Source organism: Mixophyes fleayi, chromosome 12, assembly GCF_038048845.1.
Source record: "Mixophyes fleayi isolate aMixFle1 chromosome 12, aMixFle1.hap1, whole genome shotgun sequence".
Lineage (NCBI taxonomy): Eukaryota > Metazoa > Chordata > Amphibia > Anura > Limnodynastidae > Mixophyes > Mixophyes fleayi.
Genome location: NC_134413.1, coordinates 73,564,059 through 73,576,298, shown reverse-complemented (window position 1 = coordinate 73,576,298; position 12,240 = coordinate 73,564,059). Strand labels below are relative to the sequence as shown.

Genomic DNA, 12,240 nt, shown 5'->3' with positions numbered 1-12,240 from the left:
AAAGAGGAGTGCATTAGCAGAGCTGGCTTCCTAAAAGAGGCAGATCGGAGTAGGGGGGGAGCCGGGGAGGAGAGCGTTGGCTGAAGACAGTCAGTAGAGATGACAATGGAAATAAGGATGGGGTCTAAGGATTCATCTCATGGGTGTGGCCTACGACTAGTCTTATTAGTACGGCAACTCATTGTCCTGTCCTATTTTCGAAGACCACAAAGCGTCACCTGTGTTATGTGGGACCGGGAATCTCTCCGGTTCCACAGTGGGCTATCTTGGGCTGGGTTAGTGGGCCACCTCCATTTTTTTCCCTGCATAATGTTCCTAATAGGCTGTTGAGTCGTGTCTTACCCCTGGGCTAAAATTTGCCAACCCTCCCATGGTTATAAGGGTATAAGTGACAAGTCACAAACACACATAGTATAATAATTATATTCTGATTTAAATATATGGGTTAGCAGGCTAGGGATGTATAGAGACGGATGTATACGGTATATAGTAGTGTTAGTGGTGGTAAGCCGGACAATATTACTCTACCTCTATCATCATCATCATCTATTTATTTATATAGCGCCACTAATTCCGCAGCGATGTACAGAGAACTCACTCACATCAGTCCCTGCACCTTTGAAGCTTACAATCTAAATCGCCCTAACACACATACAGACAGAGAGAGACTAAGGGCAATTTAATAGCAGCCAGTTAACCTACCAGTATGTTTTTGGAGTCTAATGTAATCAAACAAATAAATACATAACTAGAGAAGTCATAATTATTGAGCTACATGGATTCCTGGATGATTGCAAAAATAAATATGTAAAATTAAGAAAAAATGTGATCTGACGTCAAACCTAACATTGTTCCTCTAACATTGGCCTCATCAAGGGCCTGATTCATTAAGGATCTTGCGAAACTTCTTCTTTCAGTCTCCTGGACAAAACCATGTTACAATGCAAGGGGTGCAAATTAGTATTCTGTTTTGCACATAAGTTAAATACTGACTGTTTTTTCATGTAGCACACAAATACTTGATAGCTTATTTGTACACTGAAACTTAAAGTTGATATTTGTGTGCTACATGAAAAAAAAAGTCAGTATTTAACTTATGTGCAAAACAGAATACTAATTTGCACCCCTTGCATTGTAACATGGTTTTGTCCAGGAGACTGAAATAAGAAGTTTCTCAAGTTAAGATCCTCAATGAATCAGGCCCCTAGTGTTTAATTGAGCTAGGTGACATAGGAAAGCACAAAGGGGAACAGAGGTGCCTTTAATCCCTCTGTTAGAGCAAAACTTCTGAATGGAAAGTTTAAAATATGAAGAAAAGCACCAACCTTTGCTAGTACCAAAAAGCTGCTTCACTGGCTTATTAAGTACTTATATCTACCCAATGACAAGACTGACTGTTGTACAGAAAGGATAGAAGACTCTATTAGACCCTTTGGTGAATGCTCCGCTTCCTACTGCTATGGCTGGTGACCCTTTCTCAATCCTCCCGCGACACTGTTATGTGGGAACCCCCCCTTTCCTAATACGCTCATCCCCATACATCCCCATACATCTGATGCCCGCTGCCATTTCGCTTCAAAGGTCACATAAATCTTTGGTTTTGTTCATGTGAGTTGCACCTGTACGCGATCCATTTGTCCGATTCTTTGTACATACGGTCATGAAAGAGCTGGAGTATAGACAAACTGCTCTGATTTACACAAAGGTTTACACATTGCTCCATTGCTAATTGTCATTGCTGAAATACAAATAATAGGGCTGGCAGGCTTGGTGTATATCTGCAGTCCCATTGTACTGTGTTATATAGGTAACATACAAAGAGGAGAGCTCCATTGCTAATTGTCATTGCTGAAATACAAATAATAGGGCTGGCAGGCATGGTGTATATCTGCAGTCCCATTGTACTGTATTATATAGGTAACATACAAAGAGGAGAGCTCCATTGCTAATTGTCATTGCTGAAATACAAATAATGGGTCTGGCAGGCTTGGTCTTCTAAATCTGCAGTCTTTGTTTGAAAGTGTATGAAAATAATATTGTGACCTGTGAGGTGGTCAAAATTGACTGCAAATTACTTGAAATTAGTGTTAATGAGGTTAATAATAATGTAGGGGGGGGGAAGCAAAAATATGTGATTTTATAAAAAAAAAATTGAGATTTTAGAAAAGAATCGGGATCCAAAACCAAAACACACGAGGGCGGTTTTGCCTAAACTGAAAACCAAAACACGAATTTAATCCAGAACACGGGGGTCAGTGAACATTTCCAGTTGTAAGGCCCCTTCCAAACAATGTGCAGACCCTCACTAGTGAAAAAGATTATTTATAAATGAAGAGCATTGAAGACTTTGCAAACTTCTGCAAATTCGCCCACAGATCAGACTGCATGATGCCCTGAGAAGCTACAAAGCTACAACCGGTGACCGGCAGGCTTCTGGCAAGTTGCAAATGTTAAAGATCTTGACCATCTGCAAAGTATGGCTGTCACAGAAGGGTACCCAGGAGTATAAGCCCCTTCTCTCCAAAATAATCCCCATTACAGTACAGCATAGGTTAGCAAAATGACTTGTGAATGAATCACAAGACTTCTACAACAATGTACTTTAGATAGACCAAACTGGGGGGGCAAATGACAGCGCTGGACACTAAAGACACCGCCCACCGATTAATGACCAAAGTGGAGTTGCTTGATCTTAAGGCACCAAAAAACACACACAGCATACCGACACAAGAGCCTCACACAAATTGTTAAAAAACCGCGGCAGGGACTGTTGTGAACGATTACTTATTCTCTGTAAAGTGCTGCCTAATATTTAGGCATATATAAAAATTAAGGTTAATAAATAAATGATATTTAAAATTGAAATGCAGATCCTTTTTTTGTCCTATTTTTGCCTGTTTACCCATAAAATAAAATATATGCTAATAAAAGGAAGCTCTATCGGCGGGGCTAAGAAATGAAAAATATTTTCGGAGAAACCGGCACAACACCATAGCATGAAGTTGCAAAGTTAGCAGCTAAAACATTCACAGGTAGACATTGGCTTAATACTGACGCTGTGTTACCCTCAGTCACTAACATCCACCACATCACAAGACAGAAGTAATAATACCACTGTATAGGTCATTGGTACGGCCTCATCTAGAATACTATGTCCAGTTCTGGAGGCCGTATCTTCAGAAGGATATAAATACACTAGAGACTGTACAAAGAAGGACTCAAATGGTGCATGGCCTACAGCACAAAACTTACCCAGAAAGACTCAAAGATCTTAATATGTATAGTTTGGAACAGAGAAGGGAAAGAGGGTACGTGATAGAAACTTTCATATACATCAAGGGTCATAACAAGGTGCAGGAGGGAAACATTCTACAAAGGAAGAGAAGTATTAGAACACGAGGACATGTACTGACACTGTGGGGGAAGAGAAGTATTAGAACACGAGGACATGTACTGACACTGGGGGGAAGAGAAGTATTAGAACACGAGGACATGCACTGACACTGGGGGGAAGAGAAGTATTAGAACACGAGGACATGTACTGACACTGGGGGGAAGAGAAGTATTAGAACACGAGGACATGCACTGACACTGGGGGGAAGAGAAGTATTAGAACACGAGGACATGTACTGACACTGGGGGGAAGAGAAGTATTAGAACACGAGGACATGCACTGACACTGGGGGGAAGAGAAGTATTAGAACACGAGGACATGTACTGACACTGGGGGGAAGAGAAGTATTAGAACACGAGGACATGTACTGACACTGGGGGGAAGAGAAGTATTAGAACACGAGGACATGCACTGACACTGGGGGGAAGAGAAGTATTAGAACACGAGGACATGTACTGACACTGGGGGGAAGAGAAGTATTAGAACATGAGGACATGTACTGACACTGGGGGGAAGAGAAGTATTAGAACACGAGGACATGTACTGACACTGGGGGGAAGAGAAGTATTAGAACACGAGGACATGTACTGACACTGGGGGGAAGAGAAGTATTAGAACACGAGGACATGTACTGACACTGGGGGGAAGAGAAGTATTAGAACACGAGGACATGTACTGACACTGGGGGGAAGAGAAGTATTAGAACACGAGGACATGTACTGACACTGGGGGGAAGAGAAGTATTAGAACACGAGGACATGTACTGACACTGGGGGGAAGAGAAGTATTAGAACACGAGGACATGTACTGACACTGGGGGGAAGAGAAGTATTAGAACACGAGGACATGTACTGACACTGGGGGGAAGAGAAGTATTAGAACACGAGGACATGTACTGACACTGGGGGGAAGAGAAGTATTAGAACACGAGGACATGTACTGACACTGGGGGGAAGAGAAGTATTAGAACACGAGGACATGTACTGACACTGGGGGGAAGAGAAGTATTAGAACACGAGGACATGTACTGACACTGGGGGGAAGAGAAGTATTAGAACACGAGGACATGTACTGACACTGGGGGGAAGAGAAGTATTAGAACACGAGGACATGTACTGACACTGGGGGGAAGAGAAGTATTAGAACACGAGGACATGCACTGACACTGGGGGGAAGTAGGTTCAGAGGAAATGTGAGGAAAAACTACTTCACAGAAAGGGTAGTGGATAAGTGGAATAGCCTCCATCAGAGGTGGTAGAGGGTAATACAGTAGAGCAATTTAAACATGCTTGGGATAGACATAAGGCTATCCTAAAATGGAAATAAGAATTAATTAGGGTTGGAGGCTACCATAGGTTAAAATTGGTCAGACTAGATGAGCCAAGTGCTTCTTATCTAAAGTCAAATTATATGTTTTTCTGTAACATCAGATGTCTGCTTGGTGGTGACCTGGCGGCAGCGGTGAAGAACTGACCTGAGGAAGCGGTTGAGGTCTCCGTGCTTCATGTACTCAAACACCATGATGAGCGGCTCTCCATCAGTGCACACGCCATAGAACTTCACTATGTGTTCGTGTTGAAGGACAGTGAGAAGCTCGGCCTCTCGCTGAAAGTCCTGACGGGCACTCTCTGTAGCTTCTTTCAGAGCCTGAAACCAGAAACAACGGCAAAATATTCAACGTTACCAAAACTGAGCTAGAGTAAGAGTATTATTATTCTAATATCTAATACTATGTTGGAGAGATGATGTATTCATCATTTCTATGCCTTCTCCGTCAACCTCGTCTGTGCTTGTTCTGTTTTTATTTGTGATTTGTTATACCAACGCGTTTTGTGGAGCCCCACAATTTAACTATGACGATGATCTGTCCCTAGGTTTTTTGGCCTTCTGAAAAGTTCTGGCAATATCCAGGACACTGGGCCACTCTTCAATGGGATCTATTCTTTTATGTTAACTGAGAAAACTAAGGGGCAGGTCCCATTGTTTGCACAAACAAATATACTAGGATATTAGGCTCACATTGGACGATAATAACATTTACAGAAAACAGGGATTATTTCCTATTTAACATGTTCTGTTCTCATGGTCTAGAAAGGCTATTAAGGAAGAACAGATAGCATCAGTTCTGTATTTTCCATACAGGTATCCATGGCAGCATTGTTCATGGGAAGCATAGAAATTATTTTATCTCAATTGGGGTTTGTAAGAAACAATGGAAGATGGGGTGTTGGATAGAGAGCCAGGACCATGTGGGGTTCAAACTACCATTGGTGTCCAAAATTAAGCAATTAATTTATCATCGTTAATTTATACTCATTTTATCCAAGTGACCAAGTAAAATACATAAAAATCATTTATTATAATTAAAGCAAAATGAAAAAAAAAAGATTTCCCTTGAAGGAAAAGACATTATTTTTCCTAAAGCTGTGAAAAGACTCCCATAGTGTGAAACTTTAGATAAAGGTAAATCAAGAACTGTTCACATTAAATAATTATAGACATTGGTTCACGAGGAGTATTTAGCTTTCACTATATCATGTTTGACTATTGGAATATTCACAGAAACGCGTCATCCGTCAGTTAATATGTATCCAAAAAAACCAGGCTCAGCACATTGACGACATCACTCATTTAAAAAATGTTTGTGGCATGAGATGACTTCATACACAATAAATATTTCATCCCTAATAATTCCACATTACCTTTACGGCTACTAAAGTCTTCTCATGGTCTGGAGTCAGGTTGTAGCATTCAGCCAAATACACCTTTCCAAAAGCTCCCTCTCCCAGCTCCCACTTTGGTTGGATGTCTCTTCTCTTGATGTGCTGGACACCTGTAGAGTAGAAGACATCTCCATGTTATTGGCCAACAGAAAGTCACAGCTGAGTACTGGTGCTGATCAGCTATTTATTTTAGCTTGCACACGCATGTCATGGGATCCCAACAGAGGTGGTTCTCTATAGAATGTATGGCATATCTGACAATCAGAGGACCTCAGGAACAGACTCCGGCACCCAAGCTGGGGTCCTGAACCACAGATTGCTCACCTCCGACTTGGCCTTTATCAGAAAGTAGCTCTTAGTTACAGGTATTTGGATGGAATATAATTTTAGAAAAGTCTAACTCACAGGCATCACAAAAGTATTGAGGGTTCTCGATAAAGTTGGGTTTCATCCCATCCAGCTTCCCTTCGGCAGAGGTGAGAGGACTGGATCCAAAATTCATGAAGTGTAGAGACATTGCCAGGTCATCTTCTTGTGCCAACACAGCCGCTCCTATAAACAAATTAAAGGGAAGATCTAAGGAATATTTGGTGGACCAGGGTTCCCCACCATCCTGGGGTAAAGACTGATGTCTATGGGGCATATTTAACAATAATCGTTTTATTTGGCATGGTCATTTTCATTCCTTATCGCAATGATAAGGAATGAAAGATAGTGACCATTTATCTGCCAGAACGGCTGCCACAATAAACGTCTGTCCCGGCGAACGCAAAGTGACCACCATGGCGGAAGATAGAGCAGGACGGTTCGGTGGGGTATCCGAAGATCCCTCTACCGCAATGCTCTCACCCATAGACTTCATGGCTAACGCCATTGTCCTGAAACGATCTTTAATCTTTGAAAATCTTTGATTTTTTTAAAACTTATTCAATAACAAAAATAGCAGTCCCCATAGAAACCTGTGGACCCTAGTATTTGACTGTGATTGGGCCACTGATGAACAGACAAACTAAAACCCAAAAATATATCCTAGAATGTATGCTGGGCAGATATATTAGGTGATATGATGACACTTCTGTATCAACACAGTCTTTGGGATATAAATCTAAGCCAGATAAGAGCAGATGAAAGGGTTGTTGCGATAGTGTATGAAGTCCCCGTAGACCCAAACAGCATTGATTAAGTACAAGTTCCAAATGTGATAACTGGTTTTACAAATGCACGTGGCCGCTCAGAAATGTCTCAAGCAGACTTTTTTTTCATTAAAGCTCTGTAAGATGAGCTGAGATCCAAAAGGATAACAAATCAATACATCTTTAGGAAGGAAGGAAGATACAAAGACTAGGCGCAGAGCACAATATATAATATAATAATCTCTAAATAGGTTTTGTGTATAGCTAAATATGTACAAACACACACACACACACACACATTTATCGATCTAAGCTCTCGTCCTGTGCCGTCATGGCTCCTAATGCTGTAGTAATGTACCCCATGTACAAACACATATACTCTCGTGTGAAAGTGTATATGATCATATAACATACCTCCCAACTGTCCAGATTTTGGTGGGGCCTGAATCATGGACCTCGAAAGTGCGGAGCGTAAAAGTGGACATTTTTGGGAGGATCTGGGAAGGGTTTTTGGGGATCATGGGTGGGGCTTATTCTGTCTTGATTTTGCATGTCTTAAAGTTGGGAGGTATAAATATAATATAATATAAACACTAAGTATCCATGCCTTTAAAAGACATATAGTGACGCCTCTGATATATCTCTAGATCTACAATAAACCTTGCAATAAAAGTCACAGCCAAAGATAACATAAAGAGAGGAGAAAGGTCGCTGTAGAAAGCTATTTGCGAACTCTTTTAACAATACATTGTGATCTTGACTTGTGTGTTAGCGTTGACCTTGCTAAGTCTGCTGAGAGCAGAAAGGGTTACACAAGCGGCTCTCTAGCTCTGTAGACTTTAGTGCTGAGACACATGCTACTTTTCCATCTCACACTCAGAATCTTCTGCGCTATCTCCAGCCTCCAGGCCCTTGGGAAACAGACACATCAAACCCATTTAAGGCTTGAATGAATTTCAAAAGTGAATTAGCAGCTTCTTACTGCTTGGCGCAGGGGGGGGGGACAAGCTCTAATGAAGTGTGGCTCTTTGCAAAACACTTCTTACTTTGCCTCAGTTAAAGTTGAGAAAATGCAGATAGACATATTGCGCGAAAACAATTTTAAGAAGGTTGCGATTAACCCTGAAACCTCTGCGTGCTTTCCTCGCCGTGACTGGTCGCCAATAGTTTATAAAAATTATAATTTTAGTTGCGATACGGTTTTTAATAATAGATTCCTTTAAAAATTCTTTGTGATCGTATCCCTTTACCCTGCAAACCAAACTTATTAGCCAGGGATTGCAAACAAAGGAAAAAGTGCTGGTGTATGTTTATTTATACAAATAAATAGAACGACTTAAAGTGCTTAAGTAAGTAATATGTCACAATAGACATCTCTTATTTAGACAACCTTGGCTTCACCTTTGGTACATCATTTTTCACATGGCATCAAGCATGCCTCTAAGCCAGCGAACTCTGATTTATTGAGACATCCAGAGTATAGCTTGTGTTACCAACTTTCCTGCGTTGTCTTACCATGTTGTGCATTGTTGCAGGAACTATTGTTTTGTGTTTAGTCCAGTGTTACAGTAGTAACAAGCTATAAATTTTCCTGAATACAAATCCCACATTATCAACAATTTTATTGCATCCTTCTCCTGCCCTCTCTATTGATATGTATTGATCACACAGTCCTGTGAGAGGTCTTGGTGAAATGGAACGGAAAGATGCGAGTCTGTCACCGCTGACATTGTATACAAATATAGCTTTAAATTAGGGAATATATTCTGACCCGAAGAAGTTCATTATCAGGGGTACAGCAGCGGATGCAATTGAACTTGTTATAAGGGCATAGTGGTAGGAAGAGATTAAAGTTAATGTTGAAGGGGTACTCCGCTTCTACTGCCTAGCCAGATGTGTCTGCATGTAATGCTCTTAGATACCGCAACAGATCTGCTGTGTAGATACAATTGCATCTGACGCACTGAGTTGAGTTTTTCAGCTCTTGTATCCAAGGGTAGCAAATAAAAAAAACAATCTGCCTATATAACATTTTTGGAGATACCATATCTTGACATATCTCGGTATCAGGGAAAAGCAGTTAGCTAAATTAGAATGGAAGGACCTGAAACAACTCAACATCAAAAGAATGGGAAGACTCAACAGATCTCAATGTTAGAACATTAGGAGAACATGACACACATCAGAAGAATGGGAGAACATGACACAGCTCAATACCAGGAGAATGGGATATGTCAATATTAAAAATACATAAAACTTCTCAGTATCACAAAAACAAAAAAAGAGGCTACACCTCACATCAAAAGAAGGGGAGGAGGTTTCCTAATATGCGATACACCACAATAACTGTTGTGATTTTACTGTGCATGCTACACAGTGTTATCGTTTTGCTGTCTGTATTTTCTTGATTGACCACTGAAAATAAAAAATTATAAAAAAAAAAAAAGAAGGGGAGGAGATGATACGACTTAATCTCTGAATACATTTTTGTAGGAAAATATGGCAGGCCTAGACCAGTGTGAATAAATCACTAAGACAGTTCCTCTTTCATCCTTTTCTATGTGGTGTTTTAAAGTACATCACTGTAAATGGTAAACAGACCTATGAGAAGGTGATGAGCAAAGGAATCGTGATTGACCAACTTCAAATTATGGAAAAGGGAAGGAGAAGAGTGAAAGGTGGACATGGGAAGGAGGAGAGTACAGAATGGATTTCGGAAGATGGACATGAGGAGGATAAAGACGGATATGAGGAGTCAAAGGGTACAGAACGAGCATGGGGAGGAGAAGACTGAAAGATGGATATGGGGAGGAGAAGACTAAAAGATGGATATGGGGAGGAGAAGACTGAAAGATGGATATGGGGAGGAGAAGACTAAAAGATGGATATGGGGAGGAGAAGACTGAAAGATGGATATGGGGAGGAGAAGACTGAAAGATGGATATGGGGAGGAGAAGACTGAAAGATGGATATGGGGAGGAGAAGACTGAAAGATGGATATGGGGAGGAGAAGACTGAAAGATGGATATGGGGAGGAGAAGACTGAAAGATGGATATGGGGAGGAGAAGACTGAAAGATGGATATGGGGGGAGAAGACTGAAAGATGGATATGGGGTGGAGAAGAAAGAAGAGTGGACATGGGAAAAAGAAAGTTAAGGATAGATATAGGGAGGTGAGGAGCAAAGGATAGACATATGAAAGAGAAGACTATAGAGTGGACATGGGGAGGAGGAGAAGAATGAAGTTGGATATGGGGATGAGAGTTGTTAAACATGGACATGGGAAGGAGAACATGAGACAAATGAGAGTAAAGAATGGACGTAGGGAGGACAAGACTGAAGGACAGAAATGGAAATGAGAAAAGTAAGGGCAGAACATATGGAAGAGGATGGACATGGTAAAGAGAAAGTAATGGAAAGACATGAAGCGTGAACATGGAGAGGACAAGAATGATGAATGGAGTTACGTTGGAAACGAGTGAAGGATGGAAATGGGAAATAGAAAGTAGAGTATAGACATGGGGAGGAGAAGAGTTAAGGGTGAAGACAGAGAGGAGTGAAGGATGGACATAGGGAGACTAGTAAATGATAGACCTAGAGAGAAGTATGAATTATCCACATGGGTAGGAGAAGAGTGAAGGATGGATACTTTGAGAGAAAAATAAAGAATGGACATGTTAGAGAGAAAGTGAAGGGTAGACATAGGAAGGAGGAGGGTAAAGATTGAATAAAGGGACTGAAGATGGTGGCCAATGGGCAACAATTTATTTCAACCTTAAAATACAGTTTTATCTATTAGAGTTTAATAATATGGGAACAAATATAGGAACAAATAATATAGGAACAAAGTTGTTCAAAGACTGTGCCAGACAATAGTACTAAAACTAGGGAAACTATTGCTGTAGAAATACCATTATTTAAATATAACTCAATTAGGAAATATTATACAGGGCAATAAAACTATGGGGCTGGCCCACATGTTAATTTAAAAATAAAATAGGTTTAAATGACATAATAACTAGTTACATAATGACATAAACTATCACATGACACATGCCAAAAGAATTATGTTAATTTGTGACTAAAACGGTCGAGGTTAATTCATAAAGTGAAAAACTTACGGTTGATTCCAAACTTAGAATGTCTCCCACACTTATTAAGTACAATCAGCATGACGAGCAGGAACAAGCAGGCGAAGACAGCCAGTCCCACAGCAACCGAAACCTGATGGGAAACACAGACACAAACTGAGCCTGCTGTACGTCACCAAAACTCCTTCTTATCAAGAGGTGTAACGTGAGAGCCTCAGAGCACTCTAAGTCATCTGGGAATATAAACTGGAAACTTCATGAAAGTGATATAACCCACGTAAGATATTTAGCTAAAGAGGATTTTAGTATTTAAGGATAGTATTTAGGTAACATAGGCAAACCGAGGGGGGGGGGTTTCCTAGTGCCTGGAACTCCCCTTCCCCAAGCCTGGGGCACTGTATAATTGAGGTGGCTGGACCCTGCCCCGCTTCACATGGCTCTGCTTGAAAAGGGAGAGCTGCGTGCACCTAACAGTAGTGCACGCAGCATTGCCCATGTATATTATGGGGATAGGAAGAGTTGGAGAGCAGCCAAGCACTGTCTAATATTATAGCCACACCCCCATGCATGCTGGTCACGCCCACTGGTGGCGTGGTGTGGAAACTCCCCTCTACAAACCCTGCTGCGTTTGCCCCCGGGTAAATAGTTAAAGTGGATCTATTGGCGTTATATATGAGAATACACTCGTCGCCTCCTAGAGGCGGACAAGTGAATTTCTCCAGTCCTCGATGGTTTCCTTAATTAATAAGCTATGTATGGCGAAAGTAGCAGAAGATTTGGGAACTATTTGGGAAATCTGGATGCATTTAGTCTATTAATACCCCTGCTGCAGTGAAGACCACTGGAGTGAAGGTTTTCCTGGCAAAGTACAAAGTAGGCGCACTTGACATACATGACCA

The 12,240-nt window shown here is 41.1% G+C and overlaps 1 protein-coding gene across 2 annotated transcripts in view; it reads right to left on the bottom strand.

Moving 5' to 3' along the window:
* Window positions 1–12,240, bottom strand: part of NTRK1 (neurotrophic receptor tyrosine kinase 1) — a 111,801-nt gene that overhangs the window by 14,458 nt on the left and 85,103 nt on the right. For both annotated transcript variants that reach the window (XM_075193377.1, XM_075193376.1), the window contains exons 11-14: window positions 11,372–11,474; window positions 6,523–6,669; window positions 6,097–6,227; window positions 4,869–5,041 (exon numbers count right to left, since the gene is read on the bottom strand). In XM_075193377.1, the coding sequence (XP_075049478.1) occupies window positions 4,869–5,041; window positions 6,097–6,227; window positions 6,523–6,669; window positions 11,372–11,474 (554 nt within the window). The remainder of the gene's footprint in view (window positions 1–4,868; window positions 5,042–6,096; window positions 6,228–6,522; window positions 6,670–11,371; window positions 11,475–12,240) is intronic.